The following is a 26,429-nucleotide window of genomic DNA, read 5'->3' as shown; positions in this document are numbered from 1 at the left end:
TCTGAGCCTCCTGTACCCATTCTGTGATGACAAACAACTTCCCTGTGCAAAGGATCATGGGGGCCCGAAGTGTCCATCAGTTGTACCCTTTGAAATCCTTCATTCCGAAGGGCCCTTTAATGTGGCCAGTTTTGAACACTTTGGTTTGGAACGACCCTTCAATATGGCGGCCATGATTGTTTTCACTCCGAAGTGCCCTTTGGAGGGCAATATATCCCGTTTGGAACGCACCGAGAGTTTGTTGCCGTTGCTCAGCCGACCAAACAAACGGCGATTAAACATGTTCAGTCTGGTAAAAACAGACTCCAACCAACGCCAACAGGGTTATCACACCTATCCAACAAACTCCAACAGACGAGTTTGTTGGCGTTTTTTGGTGCGATGTGAACTGAAACAGCCCTGATAATGTCAAGCCCTGATTGTTACTAAGCCTGCCCTGGGTACACCAAAACTACCCACATTTTTCTTGTCCGCTGCACTCACAGATACCTGCAGTTAACTTTGGATGTACATTTACATTCCAATAAAGGTTATTGATGACATTTTGAGGAGGTGGAGTGCACAATAGGCCCCTGTGGCGCGGCCTAAGCTTTTGTCCTTAATGGCATTTTTTTCCTTACATTACTTTTACTTTTATACTTTAAGTAGTTTTGAAACCAGTACTTTTATACTTTTACTTGAGTAAAAAGCTTGAGTTGATACTTCAACTTCTACAGAAGTATTTTTAAACTCTAGTATCTATACTTCTACTTGAGTATTGAATGTGAATACTTTTGACACCAGTGCAAATGAAGCAGGTTTTACCTGTTGAAGGGGACTTTGATGGGACAGTCCTGATAACATTTGCATTCGTTGCTGTTGGAACTGGTGTCCATGTCTGGAGCGTGATCTTTGCAGGGGATTTGTTCAGTCTGTAAATAAAAACAATGAAACAGTCTCCTTATTTTGTAAGAAATTAGGTGGGTTGGGAATCCCACCCATGAGGAGGCCTTAAAAATGTTTTTTTATTTTTTTTTTATTACGAAATTCTCAGGTAACTGGTTTGACTGATATTGTTAAGGAACATTCACACTTGTAGTTGGTTATTGCTTCTTTAAATATAATATCTACTGATAAATGTCACACCAACATATTACAACAGCACCCGAATAAACACTATTACAGACAATAGTGTTCACAGGAAAACTCTTGTGTCCCCGTCAATGCACGCCACTTTCTCGTAAAATGCGCGTCCCCGACAACCCCGCAGCCGAGCATCAGGTCACGTGACCCACCACAGCTGAGCGTGCAACACGTGCAACAAGAGGAAAATAACAAACCTGCACCGACAACAGATCAGCTATTAATACCGACCGTCTGATCAATCTAAAGTTGTATATTCGGAACAAAATGATTAAAGAACACAATTAAGATATTTATTCTGGTCATGTGACTCGTTTAACGTATTTAAAGAGTTTCTGTCGTCCAGTCAGACCGTGGAACAGAAACTAAAATAAATCAGGGTGTCCAAACTCAGTCCTGGAGGACCACTGTCCTGTCCTGCAGAGTTCAGCTCCAACCCCAATTAAACACACCCGAAGCAGTGTGCAGTGTGTTAATCAAGATCTAAGTATGCATACAGAAACGTCCAGACAGGTGTTTTGCACAAGACTGAAAAACGATCAAATAAACGCGAGAACAGTGTGATCTAGTTTTTATTATTATTATTATTATTTTGTAAGAGAATCATAACTGTTCAACAAAATAATGTCAAACTGGTCTGAAATCTTACCTTATGCTATGAATTAAAGAAGAAAATCCGTTTCTTCAGCTCCGGTATGAATGTGAAAAATGCCCAAACCTCTCCCAGTCGTGAAGAAAGTTCGAGTGATCAGTTACTGAACCGATAACGATTGATCCTTCAGAAATGTAACGTTAGGGGTCAATTCAGCGCAATCAGCCTGAATTCACCCCTAACATAAATATTGTATAAAAAAAAAAAAAAAATTTAAAAAAAGGCTACTGTAATACTTGTAAATCCTAAAATTAATTGTAATATTAATATTAATGTTGTAGATTTGACAGATATGTCCTCTGAGCGATTCCTGTATCAGTGTCGTTCTGCTGCAGGTGAAAGTTTTATATGCGTTAGTGATGGGTCGTTCGCGAACGAGCCGGCTCTAAGAGCCGGCTCTTTTACGTGAACGTCGGGAGCCGGCTCACATATCTGAAGAGCCGACTCTATTTTTAAAAATAAAGCCTATAGAAATTCAATCATTATGTAATGAATGATTTTAATTTTATTTAAAACAATAGACTAATAATTCAAAGAACAACACAAAAAAATATAATTATATAAGCCTAGGCGCACACACTAGTGATGGGCATTCCGGCTCTTTCGTGAGCCGGCTCGTTTGAAGAGCCGGCTCGTTTCGTGAGCCGGCTCTTTAAATAATAAACTATGATTTTGACTATGATAGGTGTGAAAACAGTTCTAATTAAATTATTAAATGAAATCATACTCGCAATGTCTCACAATTTCACAAATTGTTTTCACACCTATCATAGTCCAAGTCATAGTTAAAACATTTATTATTTAAAGAGCCGGCTCTTTTCAGTGAGCTGAGTCAAACGAGCCGGCTCACAAAAAAGAGCCGGAATGCCCATCACTAATATGCGTTGCATCAGCTAGTGTCACGTATGACACTGAGGCTTCGATGTGCGTATCGCGCATGCGACACAATAGGTGTGTTCGACATCGGCTGCGGCTGGATGCAACCAAGCGGCAACCTCCCCCTTTCTCGAGATGGGTCTGTCTGCGGACTGCAAGAGGGGGGCGTAACAAGAAAGGGGCGTAACTTGTTGAGGGGGCGTAACTTGAAGTTGTCCAAATCACACAGAACCACGCGAGATGTCAAAACGGCAAGATGGCTGCTCGTAATGAGACAAAGGTAAGAATATTTTCCCGAAGTAACTTTTTGAAGTGTATAAATCATTTTAATACAGTAGTAAGGCATATTGGTATTGTTTCTGAAGTCGAATATCTATCAAAGTTTAACCTTTCTCTCTTATTGTTGTTAAGTAAGCATTTAGTTTAGGCTCTGGCGGGTTAACAACTTTTGGTGGGCATAAATAAGCTAGTTAGCCCGCTGAAAATCGTAACGTTGATTGTAGATTAAATTAGTTTAGCATTAGCTGTACGTTAATTAAATAATATTAGTGGTTGGTTGAACTGAGGTTTACAATGTGCTGTATTAATTAACATTAGGGTAAGCCCCATTTGTAACATTCTATTTGTAACGTTATTTTTTCCTTTAGAGAACATGACTCTTTTGGAAATTGTTATTATTATTATTATTATTATAGTTTTTTTAATGTTTGGGGAAAAATAAAATATGTATTAAAAAATTCTTAATTTATTTGCTTCCAGCTTCATCAAACAGTTTGTATATTAAAAAATGCAATTGATACTACAAATGCCAGTTCTGCAGCAAAATGGGAGAGTATGCACATGTTGTGGCACACATGCAAACCCACGAGAAGACAGCTGTTAAACACGGAGGTATTTATGTTTCAATAAATGTTCCAGATCTTGCTAAATTTACAAGTTGTCCACTAGTAATGATAAGCTTTTTATTCCAGTGTTAATTTGTGTACATGTTTAATTTTGAACATTTACCATAAGAATAAAGTAGGTATGTATGAGTAAATTGTAAAACTGAATTTCTCTTTGTTTTTAGGGTATAAAATGTACAGATGCCATGGTGGATGTTTAAAAAGCCATCATTATCACTGCTGCTATTGTGCAAGGATTATAACTAGGCAAAATTTATTTTTGAACCATGTGCAGAAATGTGGGTTGGCTGACGCCTCAACAGGTCCCTGTGTCTCTGCAAACACCAGCATCTGTGTACTCTCCAGCGTCTCCAGTACACCATCCATCGTCTCTGCACTATCCAGTGCACCCTCCAGTACACCCTCCAGCGTCTCTGCACTATCCAGTGCACCCTCCAGTACACCCTCCAGCGTCTCTGCACTATCCAGTGCACCCTCCAGTACACCCTCCAGCGTCTCTGCACTATCCAGTGCACCCTCCAGTACACCCTCCAGCGTCTCTGCACTATCCAGTGCACCCTCCAGTAAACCCTCCAGCGTCTCTGCACTATCCAGTGCACCCTCCAGTAAACCCTTCAGCGTCTCTGCACTATCCACTGCACCCTCCAGTACACCTTCCAGCGCCTGTGCACCCTCCAGCACCTGTAAAAGCATGGTACTCACAAAAAATTAAGAAAATTAGATTTAAGCAATAAGACTAAACTTGATGAGCTATATAACAATAACTAGTTTTCAAAACTGTTGTTCCCTCGCCTATTAAAACATGTAATATATTAAAGCGTCTTTGGTGTTTCCATGATTTCTACAAAATAAAACCGGAAACCGAGGGTAACGTGGGTATGATGCAATTGACAGCAGCTTAACAAATAGTTAGAAACATTTGGGATATTGTAAGTACTCAATTGAACAAAATGTGCCTAGTGGTTTTTGGATATTTTACGGCAAAATATTACATATTGCACCTTTTTTTATATCATTAAATGTTTGCTTTCATGTTTAAAAAATGTGATCTGTAGGTAAACTGTTCTGGATGATCGAAGACCAAAAGATGAAATCATAGTGAAAGATGGTCAGACATGCTTGACAAGAGAGAATCTCATTTCCTTGGGAAAAATAAAGTACATGGATTCTATGGTGAGTATTAAATACCCTATTTGTGTTGTGTTAAGATATTTTTGGAGACAAATGTATTTATGCATAATTATAGGTGGGAAATGCTTTTTGCGTTTTGTCCCCTAAGAAAATGTAGAATTTTTAGTTTTTTTACTAAAAATGTGTAATATTTACTGTCTACAGGGAAAAGATGTTTTCATAATTGATTTCCACATCTGTCCAACATGGCTCCAGCCTTTGTCCTGTGACCCTTCGTGTAGTCTTCCAGTAAGTGTTTTAGTTCAGTTTATAAGATAAATCATTATTATACAAAAACATTTCAAATTCAAATTTGACCTTATCTTTTACATAAGGTAAACTGTCAGAAGAAAGATCTCCTGATTTTCCCTCTCTGGACCCCAGGACATTTTCTTCTCTGTGTAAGTGATGGCAATGAACATTTGCAAACATTTATTGTTGGTGTCAAATTAGTTTGCAAGCTGATAAAAATTAGATCCTTGTTGTTACTTTTAAATGTCTATGTAATATAATTATGCTGGTAAAGATTTTTAAACCCACTGCCTGGGCTGCACTCCCTATAGGTTATGAAGGTACAAAAAAGAGAAATTTTCTTTCTCGACTCGCAATATTCGATGCAGGCACAAGGCTTTGGACATGAGCCTTATCAAAACATCTTAAGGTTACTCAAAGATAATCTTTTGGCAGCCGTGTTCTCCTGGTTTGTCAACACTGTTAAAACTGGTTATTAAGCAGTCATGTTCCCCTGACTTGCACTGTTCTTCAGAAATGCAGTGTTCTGTTTTTGTAGACATATCTACAGTTGATGTAACTGCCGTGGTTAAATCTTAATTTTATGAAGCGACAATAATACTTTTTGTGTGCAAAATAAAAAATATGAATTTGTTTTCTGAAGATGCATGAAGGTCTTACGGGTTTGGAATGACATGTGGGTGAGTAATTAATGACAGAATTTTCATTTTTGGGTGAACTAACCCTTCAACCAATTTGAACCTTAACAGTAACCAAGATTCAGTTCCTTAAACCATGATTGTTCATTAATTTATGATACTGTATGCTGCAACTTATTGTAGTTTTTTTTTGTTTGTTTTGTTTTTTAATTTTAAAGGTTGAAGTAAACGGCTTAAACAATAAGAAATCAAAGACCTCACTGTACCTGCTCTGAGCCCATCATTGCATCAGTGACCACTGTGCCTTTTATTTAAAGGTAAAACATGATTGTTCATTAATAAATGACACCTAATGCTGTAACTTATTGTAAAGTGTTTTGTTTGTTTGTTGTTGTTTCTTGTTTTTAAGGTTGAAGTAATGGCTTAAACAAGAAGACAACAAGAAGACCTCATTGTGCCTGTGATTTGTTCATTAAGTCATGACACCTAATGCTGTAACTTTTGTTACCCAAAATTAAATATGTTGAAATGGAAAAATTGTCTTAAACATTTGGGTTGATGTTTTATGTGCTTTTTTTTTATGGTAAAACATTAATATTCATTGTTAATTCATGACACCTAATGCTGTAACTTGTTACCAAATATGAAACATTGGAATGGATTTTTTTTTTTTTTTTTTTGAGGGAGAGAGACCGGTGACCAACGTGAATGTGTGTGCATCTGTGTTGACAAATAAATTCATAAATACTTCCTCAAAAGTAGCTTAATGTCAGTTCATTTAAGCTTAGTTTAAGAAATAAGTTATTGATTCAGACGTCCTTTTTTATATAAGGAATAAACGTTTCTTAATAGACTTTCAATGGCAGGTTGAATACATAATTATGTTGGATTTTATAGTCAAGTGACCATATTAAATTATTAAACGATGCAAACAAAATTCAATTCTCCTTTAATGCAGCATTAAAAAGACAATAGTGTCATCGTTCAGCTTAACTCCGGTGTTTTTCACAGTCAATAACTAAAGTGCATAAATTAGGGAGGAAACAGGTGGCATCACATTTCATCATCTCCTGCTTGAAGACCGCAATATGTCATGCCGACATATGACGATACTGACCACGGTAAGACAAATAATGTTAAATAAACTATTAGTAGTACGTTTCTATAGCGATTTATATTGCCGTCATTTCGTTTTGACATCTCGCGTGGTTCTGTGTGATTTGAGCAACTTCAAGTTACGCCCCCTCAAGTTACGCCCCTTTCTTGTTACGCCCCCCTCTTGCAGTCCGCAGACAGATACTATTGCCTTTCTCTGGTGAAGCCAATACGGAAGTAACTTAAACTGCGATTCATCGACTGGCCGCTAGGGACAGGCTCCAAAAGGGAGCAGAATCTCATAGAGTCCCATGTTAAATTGGCCAAGTTTATAGCAGAAAAAAACATGTTTACAAGTTGGTTCAAATTGTGGTTTTGGTCTATACTGCTATTTTTGCCCTTCATGACAACTCTGAGGGGGGTGAATTTTTTTATAACTTATCCGTTTAAATTATATTAAGCCTTAAAGTTCTGCATAATTAAGGGCGTGGTCACTTGAGTGACAGGTAGATTGCGCTGCTGTCTGTGAGCCGTCATGTTACCTCAGCTGCCGCTGAATTTGGCATCTCAGCCGTTTTTGTGCTTTTTTTCTCGATTATTTTATACAATTATAAAATATGGCTTGCTGCATAATATTCGAGACTGATGTGTGTCTGTGTGCGTGCCGGGGAAGAGACACATAACACACGTTGTTGGATCGTGGCATTGGCTGAAAGTTTTGATTGCGAGATTTAAGTTACTACAATGACAATACCAGGAGGATATACAACTCTGACAGCACTGCTTGGATATTATAACTAAAACTGCTGCACTATTTTGAAAAAAATATATACTTTGGACACAGGCTCATTTGTTTTTTAGATACGATCGCTGCTCAGATTGCATCCTTTCTTGAAGAACGATGACAGAGAGCAGATCATTCAGAAGAAATGTGAAATGTTTTTTTTGTTTTGCAATGGACATTCATATTTTACCCAAGTGCCACAGATTGGATTCATCTCGCGATCTCTATTATAAAGGTATGAAGTCCCATTTGATGTTCCATGTTTTTATTTGCACACCCAACACAAATTACTGGTGTTGGAGCATCTATATCTTAAAAAAACACCGTAAATTGACAGTAAACCTTTAGAACGTTCTGATGTTAAAACTTATCTTTATTAATAATTTAGATAGTATCTAGATAGATCGCTCCTTTGCTTGCTAACGTGGTCACGTCGAGCTAGGGGGGCGTGGTTTCAGCAACCAATCACATCAGCTCAAACCACCTCCCCGCCTCTTTGCCCATTTTCAGTTATCCGGGAGTGACGTGCGGTGACGCGCAGCTAAGATGGCCGCGTCCTCATTTTCGCTTCAAAACTGCTGTTCAGAACTCTATGGGTGACGTCACTGACGCTACGTCCATATTTTTTTACAGTCTATGGATGCAACCGATCGGCGAGAGTAGCCGTGTGCAGGCGGGGAGGAGCTGAAAACGGAGACGTGAAGTCGGACACGCTGTGGTTCACGTAGTTTGCTGCATTTACGTCAGTCATGGCTGATCGTGTGGCGTTTGCTGTAAACTTATGCTTAATACTGTAAAAGTTTGTATGAAAGTCCAAAATAAACCTATACACAAAACCTTTATAAACAAATGAATCAAATAATAATAATGTAAAAAAAAAAAGATGAAAACGACATGAAATATGAATTGTAGGCTACTGTTTTGAAAGTGCGTGTATGAGCATGAGTGGAACTGAAGAGGCTTACACTTACAGCATCTGTTTTTACAAGAATAAAGTTCAATATAAGCATATATTATTTAAATACCAATGTTGTGGGGTCTACGTTTCTTATCAGTTTTATTTTGATAAACATGACACAATAACATCGTGACTTCATGAAAAGAGCTTTAACTGTTATAAAAGTACAGATTTGTAAGCATTCGTGGAACTGAAGGCGTGAAAAATAACATAGACTGTAAAAAAATATGGACGTCGTGTCCGTGACGTCACCCATAGAGTTCTGAACAGCAGTTTTGAAGCGAAAATGAGGACGCGGCCATCTTAGCTGCGCGTCACCGCACGTCACTCCCGGATAACTGAAAATGGGCAAAGAGGCGGGGAGGTGGTTTGAGCTGATGTGATTGGTTGCTGAAACCACGCCCCCCTAGCTCGACGTGACCACGTTAGCAAGCAAAGGAGCGATCTATCTAGATACTATCTAAATTATTAATAAAGATAAGTTTTAACATCAGAACGTTCTAAAGGTTTACTGTCAATTTACGGTGTTTTTTTTAAGATATAGATGCTCCAACACCAGTAATTTGTGTTGGGTGTGCAAATAACAACATGGAACATCAAATGGGACTTCATACCTTTATAATAGAGATCGCGAGATGAATCCAATCTGTGGCACTTGGGTAAAATATGAATGTCCATTGCAAAACAAAAAAAAACATTTCACATTTCTTCTGAATGATCTGCTCTCTGTCATCGTTCTTCAAGAAAGGATGCAATCTGAGCAGCGATCGTATCTAAAAAACAAATGAGCCTGTGTCCAAAGTATATTTTTTTCAAAATAGTGCAGCAGTTTTAGTTATAATATCCAAGCAGTGCTGTCAGAGTTGTATATCCTCCTGGTATTGTCATTGTAGTAACTTAAATCTCGCAATCAAACTTTCAGCCAATGCCACGATCCAACAACGTGTGTTCTGTGTCTCTTCCCCGGCACGCACACAGACACACATCAGTCTCGAATATTATGCAGCAAGCCATATTTTATAATTGTATAAAATAATCGAGAAAATAAGCACAAAAACGGCTGAGATGCCAAATTCAGCGGCAGCTGAGGTAACATGACGGCTCAGACAGCAGCGCAATCTACCTGTCACTCAAGTGGCCACGCCCTTAATTATGCAGAACTTTAAGGCTTAATATAATTTAAACGGATAAGTTATAAAAAAATTCACCCCCCTCAGAGTTGTCATGAAGGGCAAAAATAGCAGTATAGACCAAAACCACAATTTGAACCAACTTGTAAACATGTTTTTTTCTGCTATAAACTTGGCCAATTTAACATGGGACTCTATGAGATTCTGCTCTCTTTTGGAGCCTGTCCCTAGCGGCCAGTCGACGAATCGCAGTTTAAGTTACTTCCGTATTGGCTTCACCAGAGAAAGGGGGAGGTTGCCGCTTGGAAAATAAACACGAAACACACGTGATCAGGGCCGGATTAACATAAGGGCTAGGTGGGGCTGAAGCCCCAGGGCCCGTGGGTAGAGGGGGCCCGTGATTGGCTGGAGGAAATGAGATTGACAAGTCAAAGGTGGTTGATTTGTGTCTAATAAAATAATAAGAAAAAATGATTGGAAAATGTGCCTGACTGATAAATCACCATCCAATCAAAGTCACTTTACAATTCGCGCCATGACATCGGGAAACGCCTCTTTGCGTTATGCTATCGCATGTAGACTAGAAAATGGGAAATTGGCCTTTATTGCTTGTTCAGCCTCGCTGGTGTTCAAAATGATAAACAAAAGTGACAGTGGTGCGCAAAAAAGGAAAAATAAGCTTGAAAGGGAGAAAAGGGGTGCTAATCTTACAGCAAAAATTCCCAAACTAACTAACTACTTCGGTTCACATAAAACATCCAAGCCAGCGGAAGACCCCGCGTGCAGCGGCAGCTCACAATTATCTTCACCCACCGACACCGTCGCCGATCTGCGTGCTTTACACGCTGAAGAAGGTCAGATAGCAGCTGCAGCAAGTTATTATTTTTATAACGAGTTAAGCCCTATTTGGATGGTAACTGTTTCTCATGAAAAGTAAGGTGTTTTCAACATTTACAGGGACGAGTCGAATGATTTTATTGCCGTTTGAATTCAGAATGTCAGTGTTTTTCTCTCATCATCATCATCACCCGTGTAAAAATCCCGAATTAACTTTCCTACTGTTTTTTGACGAACACCAATGTCGTGTGACTTGTCTCCATATCTGCCTTTGAAGCACATTCTATCAGTTGCAGTTCTGGTGCCTCCATCCGTACAACTCGACCTCAACACATTCACATCACATGTTAACACAGCGGTAGAGTTACTCACGGGACACTGCACTTATTCGCAATCACAAAAGTTCTTTATTTGCATGTGCTTTAAAGCCCTGCCAGTTAAACATGTCATTCGTGTGCTGTTCTGAGATGCGCTTTTTCTGACCCCATACACCTGAAGCATGCACACACACTTAAGCCTGTCAAACAGCACCTGACTACTGGACTTCATCTTTCGCGTCAGATTGCGCTATAATACTGTCAAATACACAAAAGGTTTAGATAAACACAGTTGGTTATGTCTGAAGTGAGTTGAGAAAATCGGACGCGTGCAGGTCTTAAAGTGACAGCATCCTAATAGTTAGCATGCGGACCCTTGTCCTTAAAGGGATAGTTCACCCAAAAATTAAAATCCTGTCATCACATACTCACTTTCAAGTTGTTTTAAACCTGAATGAGTTTCTTTCTTCTGTTGAACACAAAAGAAAATATTTTGAAGAATGTGGGTAACCTAACAGTTGCTGGTCCCCATTAATTTTCATAGTATGAAAAAAATATAATGTGGAAATCACTGGGGACCATCAACTGTTTGGTTACCCACATTCTTCAAAATAGTTTATTTTGTGTTAATTAGAGGAAAGAATTATTGTGTCAGCAATATATGCAATACAATTTTAAAATATGTTAAATATTTTATATGTTAAATATATTTTAAAATATGTTAAATAGCATGGAATATTTAGTGTGCTTGTGCTTATATAAAATGATTTGATAAAATGAAATTTGTAAAAACAAGACACTGTGGCATGGCAATCAGATGAAAGGGGGCCCTTGGTGTTGCTATAGCCCCAGGGCCCAACGTGTTCTTAATCCGGGCCTGCACGTGATCGTTGTCATGCGGTGAATCCGGCCAATCGTGAAACAGCTGTGTCGTCATCACAGCTCGTGCAGCTCCTCTTGAGAAACTGCGCTGGCTGACTCAGGCGGCTGATCTCGAATCGCTCTCGTGGTACTTTGAAGCCATACGTCACAGTCACATGGTGTCGGCGCTGTCTCAAGTCGGACAAAATTTCTTACCGGCATGCACTGCTTCAAGTCAGCCGCCGATCGGCCTTTGCGGCGCTGCATGAGCTCGAACACACCTACTGTCTGCTAGGCTGTTTGTTCTGCCTCTGGATATAGTCCAATCAGCGTCGAGTCACGCTCTGTGGAGTACCGCCTCTTTTTGGGCATTTCAGTCTGGCGGAGATTTGCCCCGACTGCTCCCATAGACTTCCATTCAAAGAACTTTTTTTTCGAACTGCAGGCACTGCAATGCAATCTCTATGGGTTCCGGGAGGGCTCGCACTAACGTGCTTTCGTCATCATACGTAACCTTAACTTGTTCAGCGATTGGTGGAAACAAACATACCTCTATTAATAAATTTATTTAAGCTGAAGTGACATTTAATAATTTCCTCAGTGCATAATTTACATTTCACAGACATATTCTCCATCTGTAAAAGTTAGAAAGTCGAGAAAATATTTCCATTTGGCAGTCAGGCGTGGACGAGCCTTCAGCAAACACAAACTTCCGTGAACGAGCGCCGCCGCGCGCCGAACAGACGGAGTTCAATCTGAGTAAAATACATTTTGCTCAAAATATTTGTTGAAAATTTGTTTTTGTTGGCGAACATAATTATGTCATATGTAGAATTTCGAACCAACTAAGTGTATTTGTACGATAGCAGTAACTGTGTAAAGTGACTATATAATCAAAATAATAATAATTATTAGTCTGTTCTTTTGTTTTTATTTATTTTCATTTTTAGTTTAGTGTATTTAATTTCTGCTTCAAAAAACATTTTGTTTTTAGATTGTAAAGGTACAATTTTAGAATGTAGCCTAGACCTAATGTGATTTGACCCCTTTTTTACATAATTTATAGCATATACTACACAGTTACATTCATGTTTGTTTTTATAGCCTTCACTATGAACATTGTTTCTTGGACAATATTGGGTAGGATCTTAAATAACATTTTTTTTTTAATTAAATACAGATTTTTGTTTTTAGATCTCAGCCCTATGGCATGCTTTAAATACTGAATTTTCCATGTTTTAGATACATTATTATATCACTTGTTAAATGGATATTTAACAATTAGCCTATTCATTCCTGCATTTCTAAAAAAAATTATTTTTTTTTGCGCCCCCCCAAATATTTTTTGCACCAGCCGCCACTGGGCGCATGCCGTAGTTTCTTTTGCGCTTTAGTTAAGCTATAATAAAGTAATATGCAGCGCGCGCCGGCGCATTTGCGCGAGCAATTCTTGAGTTCACGCTTCGAGCACAGTAGGCTATAGACTAACGGCTGATTGGAGTTTTACTGACATACCCTGACAACATCTCATCTGACCGCAGTTCACTGTTGTTCAGCTGAAGCTACCTTTTCCGCGCTCGTTTGACTTGCGCCTGGCGCTGAGGCGAAGGTGGAATGCGCGTCTGAAAAGTGTCCTGTTTGTTGTGGTCGTAAAGAAACATTTCTTTATAAACGCAGCGTTTTACTTGGCGATGTTTTAAAAAATATTTTTATTTTTGATATTTTTTATGCTCTGTTGGTGGTTGGTGGAGTAAAAAAGAAAGCAGAATTTTTCAATGTGTGACAGCGTCCTGTATTGTAACTAAGTCTCTGCCGTTTGTAACAAACCAAACCGTGTGAAAATCCGGTAAAAACTCGGGGAGTTATGATTATTGTAGTTGAGGATACATCTTCCTCAGTATAAATAAATGCGGGGGCGGCGCATTGGGGACCCATCCAAGATGGCGCCGCGCTGATACGTCCGCTCCAATAGGCAGCGTCAGTCTATGAGGCGTCTACGTATATTATGTCTATGGTGATAGGCCTTTTTCACAAGAATCGGAAATCACGTGACGCAGGGTAAAGTTAGTTCCGCTATGCGTCTACGGCTATTAGATTGATATGCTCTTTTCTCAAATATCGCTTCTTACTTTTTCTGTTTTGTCTGTTTTCCAAGTCGCTTTTGTATAATCTACAAAGAAATTATTTTCTACTGTTTTGTATCTTATACAGCCACTCAGACCGTTGCTCGAATTTACCGGCAGGTGGATTTATATTACCAGCTGTCATACAGTAAAGGCTACGCAGCTCATTCAGCAATTTCCCCGATCATATTACGTACCACGAACATTATTTATATAATTTATTCATTAAAAAATAAATAAATAACTCCCAATATATACTTTAATAGGGGATATAAAATCGAGATACATATTGTCGTGAGTTTAATATGTTTTAAACAATATATAGCATGTAATCTCATATGGCATCACATCCCACATTCAAGCATATGTTATAACTAATCCTGATCGATTAAAATGATTTAACTAAGACATAATTAATTTCCAACACCACACTGTACAACTATCAGTCTTTGCATTAATGTTGCAACAGCACAATAATACTGCGCATAATACACACTTTAAGATGATGACGACAGGAAAATGAGTGAGACTGAAGTGTTTATATCCAGAAATATCAGGGTGCGAGCGGTCCTGTTTCATGAATCAGAGGATCTTGCATGATAAGGGAGCTTCCAGCTGATCATTTCCCCAGCACGTCGCTAAAAGCACTCTATACATCCCAATGTGCATACTATCCACCCTAAATAGCACTGAATATTACACATAGACTACTATTTAGGATGGATAGTATGCACGTCGAGAAGCAGGCACTGTCTTTACAGCACATGGAGCACGATATGCACAGCCGCGCCAAACAGACATGGAGAATATAACCAGTTTAACCGCCATCACTTCGAATTATTTATTAAATTTAGCTCTTAATGAGAGCTCTGTAGTCTCACCAATAATTCACCAAGAACGTTCAAACATTTTCATGATATTTAATTCGTAAAACGACTTTGATTCCCGAGCTGGTTCTGATCGAGGCTATCTATCACTGTAACCGGAAAAACGTTTACACTGCGTGGATCGTTCCGGAAGCCAAAAACCCGGAAGTGTGAAATTGGCCTATTGACAAGCCAGAGGGCCAATCGTTTACGCCATGATCACACAAAGGATTGGCTGATGTTTTTAAGGCCCTACCTCGTGCACAGATGATGTATATTAATATTATTACTTTCAGTGCACCTAATAAATAGTCTTTTATCAGTTAGTAAAGACAGTTTCAAGTAATATTGCAAAAATTTATAAAACAAAACATCCTCTTTAGCAGCTTTAAGCCACAAATGTCAAGCAAAGTCACTTAGTGCAAAATATAAACAATCGACTAGATCAACATGAAAAGGAAAGTCAAAGATTGTTACAATTTATCAACAGAAAATGACACTGACCGATATAATTGATGAAGCACAACAGCAGAAGCAGCAGAAGCAGAACATTGAAGCATCTGGGCCTGATTAGAAACAGAAGAGCTGGATTATGTCACAGATTCAGGATAATAATCACAAACACATTTATACAGAGATAAAACACTTTAATTAATATTAACATCTCTTAATAATTAATATTTCATGGCCACGACATATCACGTTCCCACAAGTTTATATGTTGTGGCCATGACAAAACTAAATGAACCAAACATGTCCCCTCCCGGTCACCGTACTAACTGTCCAATGACAGTGAGTGTTACAAGTGAGAGAGGATTGGCTCTTCAAATTGAGGTGAAAGTTGATTGGTTGCTCCCATGTGTGTACTGTCCAATGGCATTTTACCACTTGACTGACAAATGGATAAAGAAAAGCATTTGGTAAATAGAGAGAAAAAAATAATTTGCCAAATTATTTAAAAAAAAAAAGTGATTTAAATGTGCATTTAAAATGATTTACTAATGAACTTTTTGTTTTATTGATCTACATTTAAAAAAATAAATTAAATAACCCGTTTCAAATTGGTTTATTTATTTACACATTCAAAAAAATTTTTTTTTAATTTATTGTTTTATTGAACTATATTTTAAAACAGGAATTAAATAAACAACTTTAAATATGTCTATTAATTTGCCCATATAAAAAGCGATTCATTGATATACATTTTTATGTTTGAATTATTAATTTAATTCATTGATTCTTCGTTTTATTTTTAAGTGTCACTCCTGGTCCTCCATACCTTACGAGTAAAAACTGAACTAAAACTATCCCAAAGGTGACCTCGAGCTTACAAAAAATATGGAACATTTGGATATTTTCCTCCACTTATAATTCTTTCAAAGCATAACTCTTTCATACTAAAAGATTAAAAACGTATAGTTTGATTTCAGGAGGACTTTAACATTAGTGTCTTTCAGTATTTCCGGAGGGTGAGCAAAAACAAACCAGCACTATGAGTCCTGATGTCATATTTTGAAAGTTTCACACTTTACACTGATTATTCACACCAGTCATTCAGTGTAATGACAATAAATCTGACTGAACATCATCTTTGTACTTGTACATAAAAGTACTTTTAGAAGTTATGCAGATAAATATGAAAGAAGGAGCTTGTATTGTCATGTGCTCCTTGATTTTTTTAATTAAAACCGATTATTATAGTCACTCCAACTAGTCCAAAAGTCATAATTCATATAATTCATAATTCATAGAGCTCAGCTACAGATCTGTCGTGTTTCTCTCTTGAAGGGCAAAAATCATAAAGATGTGATTTCTAGCCTGATCAGGATTGAAGCAAAGTCTCCTGACTACACAATTACTGTGACCAAAATCACTTGAACGCTATTTAACAACTTTATTTTTCACTAGTGTGCAGTTGTTGATCATTTACACACAGAATATGATCAGAGAGAGTTGAAAGGTACCCACCAGAGGATATCTGTCAGGAGCGTCCTTCCTCTTCCCTTGGATTTGTTCTAGTTCTAGTTCTCCGTTATACTCCTATGGGTTCAGAGTATAAAAGATGTCGATTTTTAAATTTTATCATTAGACCACAATGCAGAAACACTAAACCAAGTTGATCCTGGACTTTTCTTATACTTTCTGTTTCCTGTTCTGTCTGCCATCTTTGTAGTTTTTCGGTGGGTTCGAGTCTCAGCAGCAGCAGTGAATGTAGATGGAGGGAGTGAATGAAGAGATCTCTTCATGAGGAGCAGATTCAGTAACAAACTGATTCCTGAGAAACAGTCCAGATGTTCAGACTGAAAATTAATAATATATTGCAGAAATATGATCAGATTCCTCTGTAGATCTGCTGCTCTGAAGGAACATGTTTCTGTGTGAGTTTGTTGAGCTCAGAATGATAGTGTGATCATCAGTCATTTAATGTAAGATACCATGTTTTAATCTGTAACTATTTACAAAGTCCTAATACTACCGTTTCCTATACATAGTTAAGATAAGATTATGCACATAAAGGGTTAGTTCACCCAAAAATCTTCATGAAGCAGTGTTTTGAAATCGGCCATCACTAAATAAGTCGTTATTTTGTTTTTTTGGCGCACCAAAAATATTCTCGTGGCTTTATAATATTAATATTGAACCACTGTACTCACATGAACTGATTTAAATATGTTTTTAGTACATTAATGGATCTTGAGAGAGGAAATGTCATTGCTCAGGCCTCACGTCCTAAATGAGGTCCTAACGGAAATTGTCATGGTTACTAAACAGATCAGACAGGATTCTAAAGTTAAGATCTTTCTGTAATGAGCCTCCTGGTTCTCGTGAACACAGTTCGTCTCCTTCTGAGCAGATGTTTGTGAAACTCCACAACAGCCAGAATCAGAATCAGAATCACAGTCAGTCCAACGGGCAAAATCCAATAACCTACAGCTGGAAGAGAAAAGTGGGAAGAGAGCACATATTATTATTTTTTAAATGTTTTTTTAATATTTTTAATTCACTGTGTTTCACTCACTGTGATGTTCAGAGTCAGTTTCATCTTCATCTGTGTTCTTCAGATTCCCCTTCGATTCTGTACAGAATATTGAAAGGTTCATCATTCAGTTTATTATTAATTTGCTGATTAAAATTAATATTAAAAGAAATAATATTAAAATCAATATAAAAATAATATTTCTGATCATCCACTGATCTTCTCTCACCTGTGACTGTGACTGTGATCCAGATTTCTCCTTCAGAGTCCAGAACTCTGTATGTTCCAGTGTCAGAGACTGTAAAATTACTAATGATCAGATTTCCATCTCTGTCGGTCAGTCGATCACTGCTGACCCCGTGACCTCTCGTCCACACCTCTGTCCACTCTCCACTGGAGTTTTTCTCCACTTTATCAGCATTGATCACCAGAACATCCATCTTCAGCTGCTCTCCTGTTTTCACAGAAATCTCATCTGGAGAAACAAAGACATTCATCCTCAATCATTATTATAATGATGTCAATCAATCAAGATCATAAGCATATATTCAGTTTTGGAGTGTCTCATTCAGTGTTTGTTGTTTCAGTCCTGCACTCAATACCAACACTATTAAAGGAAAAGCAGAAATCTCATGATAATGATTTGATCAGTTTTGACTTTACCATGAATATGAAGATGATACTCCAGGATTCGTCGCCTCAGTTCTCTCTGATCATTAATGTAATAGACATTCAGAAAGTATTTCCCAGCATCACTGAAGATCAGATCCTTGATGATGATGTCACATGATCCTTCTTTAAACACTCGGCCATTTTCACTCTTACATTGTTCATTTTGACAAACAAGGATGATTTCTGACTGACTGCTTAAGACAATATCAGAAATCTCTCTGTCCTCAAAATCACATGACAGGGTCACACGGCCTCCCTTTATTCCTGTCACAGATATAGAGCTGGATTCTGAAAATAAAGACAGTAAATATTTAATACAAAGTATCAATACTGAAAAATAAATATGATGTTTCTGTCCTTTTTCTTAAATCAATATGATCATAAATGTTACAGTAGAGTTATTTTAGTGAACTGGATTAAAATAATAAATAAATGAAAGCACCAATATTAACAGTGACACATTACAATGATTCAGATGTTAATGACAGAATAAACTAGAGGAGATCAGTCAGTGAACTCCTGAACAATGTTTATTAATCAATGAACCAGAAGGAACTGCATATAGGAACTGTGTGTGTTATTTATGTAATATGATGGGAAATTTCAACTATAAATTCACAAATACCCACAAATCACTCGACTGAGAGACACAACAGAAAAACTATTGACTAGAATAACTCTATCTTGAACTAAAAATCACAAATGTTTTTGTGAACATAAATGATACTGACCGCTGTGATAGACGAGACACAGCAGAAGAAGAAGATTCAACCTGATGAGAAAACACAAGAGCTGTGATGATGATGATGATGATGATGATGATGAAGAGTGATATTACACACCTGACTACAATACACACTACATTAAACCCTCACTTTATTCAAGATTCACATCTGGATCTTACATGTTAAAGAATAGAATAATAAGAAACATCAAACTATAATTGATTTTACCTTTGTTTCTCCCATCATAGAAAACACAATGTGTGTGTGTTTGTGTGTGTGTGTGTGTGTGTGTGTGTGTGTGTGTGTGCATGTTTTCATGATTTAGAAGGACACAAATTTGTATTGACATGTTACAGTTTGTACAGTATAAAAACCATTATGTCTATGGAGAGTCCCTATAAGGATAATGAAGCAGACAATCATCGCCACCCAGCGGTGAGCCTTCGAAACAGCCAATAGGGTCTAGCTGCAGCCTGAGGGGGCGAGTGGAACCCCACTCTCGAACAGGAAATACGTCACCTCCACTAGTTTAATTACTGTATTTGCATTATTGTAAGGGTAGGTTTAGGGTTGGGGTAGGTGTAGGTGTAGACATTAGTAAAACACAAGTGGAGGTGACGTATTTCCTGTCCGAGAGTGGAGCTCCACCATAGACTGTAAAAAAATATGGACGTAGTGTCCGTGACGTCACCCATAGATTTCTGAACAGTAGTTTTGACCATAGACAGTAAAAGAAATGGACACAGCGACCCCATTGGAACTCAATTGAGACAAGTGAAGCCCATTTTTAGCGATTTTTAGCACTTCCGTTTCTGACGCGCAGACTCAAACTAAGCTTGATGACGTCCGCAACCTGTCTGACAGATGTAAATCTTCTAGTAGCTGTGCGTGCAAACTGCCATCGTTAATCTTGCAGAGACGGCGAGCTTGAGCGGGGAGTTCTTTGGCGTGAGTGAGCAGGAGTAAGTATTCTGATTAATTATTTCGTATAGTATTTTAAAATGTAACGCCAGTACGCCATATTAAGTTAATGCATACTATTGCCTGCGAGCTTCTCCTCCTGTCTGTACGGTAATTTCTCTACTGTGCGACAGAGAGTCGAGCGGTTATGACGCAATCGTTAGCCTATTTTTACAAAAACTGTTTCTACGGGGCCATAATGTAACATAGAAGGTAATGGAGCCCTTTATACATTGTCGTGTATCTTTAGAAATAAATAATGGACAAATGGAGTCTTTAAACGCCTCAGATGTAAAGTTATTCGCTGTCAAAGTGACGCCAAAATGAATGGGAGTCAATGGGATGCTAACGCAAGTGAAGTTCTGCTACAAGATGGCGGCACGCGGCCGACTTCAACATCCGGTCGACTTCCTTGGGCACTGGTTTTGATGCGTAAATGAGGCCGCGGCCATCTTAGCTACGTGTCACCGCACGTCACTCCCGGATAACTGAAAATGGGCAAAGAGGCGGGGAGGTGGTTTGAGCTGATATGATTGGTTGCTGAAACCACGCCCGCCTAGCTTGACGTGACCATGTTAGCAAGCAAAGGAGCTATCTATCTATCTTAGATACGATCTAAAATATTAATGAAGATAAGTTTTATCATCAGAACGTTCTAAAGGTTTACTGTCAATCTACAGTGTTTTTTAAGATATAGATCCTCCAACACCAGTAATTTGTGTTGGGTGTGCAAATAACAACATGGAAAATCAAATGGGACTTCATACCTTTATAATGAAATAGAGATCGCAAGATGAATCCAATCCGTGGCACTTGGGTAAAATATGAGTGTCCATTGCAAAACAAAAAAAAACATGTCACATTTCTTCTGAATGATCTGCTCTCTGTCATCGTTCTTCAAGAAAGGATGCAATCTGAGCAGCCTATATGTTGTAAAACTGTATACGATCGTATCTAACAAAATGTGCCTGTGTCCAAAGTATATTTTTTTCAAAATAGTGCAGGAGTTTTAGTTATAATATCCAAGCAGTGCTGTCAGAGTTGTATATCCTCCTGGTATTGTCATTGTAGTAAATCTCACAACCAAAACTTTCAGCCAATGCCACGATCCAACAACGTGTGTTCTGTTTCTTCCGCATGCATGCACATCTACACAGACACACATCAGTCTCGAATATTATGCAGCAAGCCATATTTTATAATTGTATAAAATAATCGAGCACAAATACGGCTGAGGTAACATGACGGCTCACAGACAGCAGCGCAATCTACCTGTCACTCAAGTGACCACGCCCTTAATTATGCAGAACTTTAAGGCTTAATATAATTTAAACGGATAAGTTATAAAAAAATTCACCCCCCTCAGAGTTGTCATGAAGGGCAAAAATAGCAGTATAGACCAAAACCACAATATGAACCAACTTGTAAACATGTTTTTTTCTGCTATAAACTTGGCCAATTTAACATGGGACTCTATGAGATTCTGCTCTCTTTTGGAGCCTGTCCCTAGCGGCCAGTCGATGAATCGCAGTTTAAGTTACTTCCGTATTGGCTTCACGAGAGAAAGGGGGAGGTTGCCGCTTGGGAGCTCCACTCGTCCATGGTCTGTTGATGTGAAATCACGTGACGTGACTGCATGAAGAAGCTGGAGCTACTTCTTTCCATGACTGGCTACCCCGCCTGTGCCGGTGCCGAATATAAACACTTATTATAAGTGTACCATAATGATTCAGGGTAAGACAAAAACACGGTTTGGAAAATGGATTCATGATGTACATTCTCATTATATATCTTTTTGTAAATTTTGAACACAAAACAAAGTTACGGACAGCAGTTAACCCTAAATTACAATTGTTTACCTTTTCATATCGTTTTATAAAGTATGCGCGTTTCGGAGTAGGCTAATCTAATGGTAGAACATTCGAACAATTATATTAATAGCCCCACTATTAAAAAAACAATCATTGTCATCATCATATAGTGCACACATTCAGCACAGACTCTGACTATCATTTATCATCACCAGCAGGTTTAGTTTTCCACACACAGACTAAACTATTGACATAACACAAAAACACTCAAGCTGGCGTTATATTAAAAAAATGTAAGAACTTACATGGTAAAACTTCTGCATGTCTTGTTCAGCTACAAAAGCTCAAGCATCACAGCTCCTCCCAGCACACCCTTATTTATGAGGATTATCTGGAGGCTGCGTTCAGGACCGCAGTTCTGCAAGGACCTTAGATTTTTAGTGACAGCGCCACCTACCGAATTACAGGACCGCATGTTTTTCTGGAAGATGAACGATATTCAGAGTGTAAGTATGTAAAACAATTTTTAGCATATTCGTTTAACAAACTTGTAGCACGACTGGCAAGCTTGTGTTGATTTGGGACTATGGTATGATTAATAATCCTTGCCAGTAATAAACTTCGTTGTAATCTTGTTAGTTAGCCACTAATTGTTTTTCCATTTTAAGTAAGTTAAAATAATCTTAATGTGTTAACTGTCACGTGTGTGCTCACTGAAAAAAAAAATGCTATAGTGTTTTTGAACCAATGAATTTCCCAGAGTAAATTGTAGTATACTGTATAAATTATAGTATTTACAACACTTTGTGAAGGAATCCTTCAGCATACTGTAGTTTTAACTATAGTGAACTGATAAACTGTAATACTGTAGTATACTTTAGTATTTACTACAGTAAACTGTCGTGTATTGTAGTATAATATACCCTATAGTTGTAGAAAACTTAATACAGTATTATTGGGTAATTTGTTTATATTACTATAGTTATGTTATCACAGCAACTATAGAATTACCACAACAAATTAATTCAAGTATTTTACTATAGTATGGTTCAAAAACAGTACAGTATTTAATATAAATGACTATAGTTTTTTTTTTTACCTGCATGTTTACCCCACAATACGTGTTATGAGCATGTCTCTTCATTTTGACATAGTTTTTATAATGCTGATTGAGGCATTTGACATTTTTAATATTCAGACATAACAGAGAGGCCATCATAATAACTGACTGTGAAAAGACCTTGTGTGCCGTGTACTGAATACTCTATTAGTGATTTCAGTGCAGGCAATATATGACAAAAGAATAATAAATAAAATAGTCAAGTACTAGGCTTAGCCTAATTTATGTCTATTTATTTATATGAAATGAACTTAAAATGTTTTATTTGACCAACTGGACTCTCTCTCTTTCCAGAAACACATAACAATCCAGGAGTTCCTCTGCCCGTTCTGCAGTTCTGCTTTGTTTCACCCAACAAAGTTGAGCAAAGTGAAATCCCATTTGGAGAGAAATTTCAAACACACAGTTCTCCATGAAGGTAAACTAAAAACATTCTTTTGGGAAATGCAATGTTATGATTAATTCAATTTGACCTCAATTCCTAGATCTGTGTATATTTCAATGAACTATTTTCTTTTGATAGACCATCATATGTGGCCTGGCTGGGCTGCAGAATTTCTCTGTGGGATGCTGGGAAGGCCTTCTTCTCTGGTCCGGATTATCATCACAGGTAAGAGTAGCACAATATAAAGGGACAGGAGCACATGAGGATCAGCTGAGCATAATTAGTGAAACAAAGACTGTTGTGAATTAATTAAGAGTAATAACAGCAATTATAGAATGTTTAATTACTTGTCATTGATAATAACAGATGAAGTTTAAATTGTTATATATTAGGTTGTTCAGCTTTAAGAAAAGTCTACCCATAATGCATAGTGAGCAAGTGAGAGCGCACAGAAAAAGAACATGTGACTGATTCAATGTGTGTGCGCTGCATCTGTGCAATCCAGAGGTCTGTACCATGAAGCCGGATTCGCTGGCTAGCCAGGTAAGTTTCAAATTAGTTTGCTCCAATCCTGGGTTTTAGGTACCATGAAAATGACTTGGCTTTTAGCGGTGTTCATCGCCATAGTAACTTACGCTCCGGGGCAGGTTATGTTCTGGATTAGAGATCTCAAACTGAAATCGGACCAATCAGATGTGAGCAAAGTGATAGTGACACATCCAACGCGGTAAAGTCACGCCCCCAGTTTCACTTTCTCCAAATTAAAGGTCACTATATAGTAAAAACAAATATTTAAAAATGAAATTGTCTGTCTTTAATGATAATTAGAATTACTGTATGATTTATATTATATGATCTATATTATTATTAATCCATTTCACACAAGCAAGTTTAGTTTAACAGTTATTATTAAACATTTAGTTTCAATGAATATTAATATATACAGATCATATGTAATATAAATAAGTTGTAGCATCAATAGATAACTCTTTTAAAATGACTACATGTGACCTTACATGTATGAGTCTCTATATATTATGAAGCAACTATATAAACTAACTTCACAAGTTTCAAGTCAGTTCACAAGTCACAAGTTGCAAGCACTGATAGAGCAAGAACATTTCTTTTATCTGTCCTCTTTTATCAGTGTAAATGAGTTTTCATTTTTGTCAATCTCTTAACCTTCAGCAAGAGTTTTGAATAACGCTGGCTCTCTGGCGAGAAGTGAATCAGAGTTTCTCTCTGTTGCAAGGCCTGTGATTGGCTGTTCACCACTGATGTCACTCATTCATGTGCATGCACTCCACAAACTCAGGATCAAAGCCTGAGTTGACAGAGAAAGTTGATGATCAGCAACATGGAACCAACAAAGCCAGACTGGAGTGGTTTGGTTTTGTTAACTCGAAACTAATCCTATAACCCTGAGTTTATTCAACTACCATCATGGTACAGACCCCAGTTCATAAACTTCAGTAAACAGTTTGTTCATTTTATTTCAAGTCGTCAGTGGTCATTATTGCTTACTAAGCAGAAAAGACACGACAAGGACTAAACAAAGGGGCGTGGTAACAGGAAGAGCACATGGCAAACACAAACAAAGACACAGACATGTGCTCAAGCACAAGACAAACAAAGAAACATTGAACAAGGACAAAACAGACAAGACTGTCAGGGCAGGATCCTGACATATATCTCTGATCATCCACTGATCTTCTCTCACCTGTGACTGTGACTGTGATCCAGATTTCTCCTTCAGAGTCCAGAACTCTGTATGTTCCAGTGTCAGAGACTGTAAAATTACTAATGGTCAGATTTCCATCTCTGTCGGTCAGTCGATCACTGCTGACCCCGTGACCTCTCGTCCACACCTCTGTCCACTCTCCACTGGAGTTTTTCTCCACTTTATCAGCATTGATCAACAGAACATCCATCTTCAGCTGCTCTCCTGTTTTCACAGAAATCTCACCTGAGGAGAAACAGATATTAATCATTATTATAATGGTGTCAATCAATCAAGAACAAAAAAACCATACTGAAGACAACTAATCTTATATATTATGCAGAATGAGTCTCATTCAGTGTCTCTATCACAGTCCCTCATGTAAGATCAACACTATTACTAAAAGAAATCCATAAACACAGTTTTGACTTTACCCTGAATATGAAGATGATACTGCAGGGTTTGTCGCACTTCTGTCTGATCATTTCTGTAATAGACTATCATAAAGTATTTCCCAGCGTCACTGAATCTCAGATCCTTGATGATGACGTCACATGATCCTTCTTTAATTACTCTGCCATTTCCACTTTTACATTCTTCTTTCTGACAAACAAGGATAATTTTTGACAGTCTGTTTAAAACAATATCTGAAATCTCTCGGTCCTCAAATTCACACAGCAGTGTGGCATTGCTTCCTTGTTCCCCCGTCACAGATTGAGGAGAAGTTTCTGTGGATTCTGCAAAGAGACAGAAAAATATTCATTCAATACTGTAAAGTTTTCCTTTTCTTTATAAACTTGCAAAACAAAAGAAATCAAACTCACACACATTTAATCAAGCTCTAAAACATGATTTTGATCTTTTTCCAGGATCTAAACTCTATCCAGCACAAACCCCTTCCTTCATCCACACATTATTCTGGAGTTATTTGACTGGATTTGATTTTGCTCCAGATGTTTCTCAGTCTCCACACACACTCCTGACACTGAATGAGCCAATGAGCATCGACCTGAAAATCTGACTTTATCTCTGTCTGTAGATTTGATTTGATTCATTTGAATCTGTAACGTGAGACATGAGAGAGCAGGATCCAAATGCAGCTTAATATTTCAATAATAACAATGATAACAAGATAAACCAATCCATATTGTAAACTGACACCACATGAAAGAAAAAGACTAGACAAAGATACAGTCTTCAAAATACAGGTTCTTTTTTGGCATTATATCGATGAAGAATCTTTAACATCCATGAAACCATTCAATTCCACAAAAGGTTAGATTATTCAAAGATGATTAAAATGTTCTTCACTTCAAAAAATGGCTCTTTCAAGAACTTTTTCACTAATTGGTTCTTCTATTGCTGTGAAAAAGATCAATATATGAACTATTAAAACAACAAATAGATACAAGACGAAAACAATGAAACTAAATGTCCAAAATAGTAAATATGTGATAAAGTTTGTCTGCTGCC

At 37.7% G+C, this 26,429-nt stretch overlaps 2 protein-coding genes and 2 long non-coding RNA genes across 13 annotated transcripts in view; 2 read left to right on the top strand and 2 right to left on the bottom strand.

Annotated features, from left to right (window-relative positions):
• Positions 1 to 17,351, bottom strand: part of LOC125265364 — a 37,449-nt gene extending 20,098 nt beyond the window's left edge. Inside the window, exons 1-4 of one of the 3 annotated variants that reach the window (XM_048185520.1) lie at positions 16,726 to 17,351; positions 16,555 to 16,626; positions 15,091 to 15,152; positions 805 to 911 (exon numbers count right to left, since the gene is read on the bottom strand). In XM_048185520.1, the coding sequence (XP_048041477.1) occupies positions 805 to 911; positions 15,091 to 15,138 (155 nt within the window). In that variant the 5' untranslated portion in view covers positions 15,139 to 15,152; positions 16,555 to 16,626; positions 16,726 to 17,351. Of the gene's footprint in view, positions 1 to 804; positions 912 to 1,771; positions 1,842 to 15,090; positions 15,153 to 16,554 lie in introns of those variants that run through there. The other 2 variants (XM_048185512.1, XM_048185529.1) reach the window with 2 other exon arrangements.
• LOC125265524 lies at positions 2,750 to 6,992 on the top strand. Of its 5 annotated transcripts, XR_007184277.1 has the most exons (8): positions 2,755 to 2,930; positions 3,410 to 3,541; positions 3,720 to 4,728; positions 4,891 to 4,974; positions 5,061 to 5,126; positions 5,621 to 5,657; positions 5,834 to 5,932; positions 6,025 to 6,991. It is a non-coding gene; the product is annotated as an uncharacterized LOC125265524 (long non-coding RNA). The 5 variants fall into 5 exon arrangements; XR_007184275.1 differs by having other exon boundaries at positions 2,750 to 2,930; positions 5,061 to 5,657; positions 6,025 to 6,992; XR_007184276.1 differs by having other exon boundaries at positions 2,753 to 2,930; positions 5,621 to 5,932.
• Positions 17,352 to 21,380: 4,029 nt separating the features above from the next.
• Positions 21,381 to 23,735, top strand: LOC125265552. Its single transcript, XR_007184283.1, has 4 exons — positions 21,381 to 21,654; positions 22,066 to 22,237; positions 23,146 to 23,269; positions 23,375 to 23,735. It is a non-coding gene; the product is annotated as an uncharacterized LOC125265552 (long non-coding RNA).
• LOC125265441 overlaps positions 22,104 to 26,429 on the bottom strand; it is a 6,184-nt gene continuing 1,858 nt past the window's right edge. The window contains exons 3-5 of one of the 4 annotated variants that reach the window (XM_048185689.1): positions 25,391 to 25,693; positions 24,957 to 25,202; positions 22,104 to 22,212 (exon numbers count right to left, since the gene is read on the bottom strand). In XM_048185689.1, coding sequence (XP_048041646.1) covers positions 22,193 to 22,212; positions 24,957 to 25,202; positions 25,391 to 25,693 — 569 coding nt within the window. In that variant the 3' untranslated portion in view covers positions 22,104 to 22,192. Of the gene's footprint in view, positions 22,213 to 23,177; positions 23,440 to 23,726; positions 24,561 to 24,956; positions 25,203 to 25,390; positions 25,694 to 26,429 lie in introns of those variants that run through there. The other 3 variants (XM_048185670.1, XM_048185661.1, XM_048185679.1) reach the window with 3 other exon arrangements.

The sequence above is a fragment of the Megalobrama amblycephala genome, linkage group LG1 (genome assembly GCF_018812025.1).
Source record: "Megalobrama amblycephala isolate DHTTF-2021 linkage group LG1, ASM1881202v1, whole genome shotgun sequence".
Taxonomy (NCBI): Eukaryota; Metazoa; Chordata; class Actinopteri; order Cypriniformes; family Xenocyprididae; genus Megalobrama; species Megalobrama amblycephala.
Note: the sequence above shows the minus strand (reverse complement) of the source record. Positions and strands in the feature narration are given on the sequence as shown.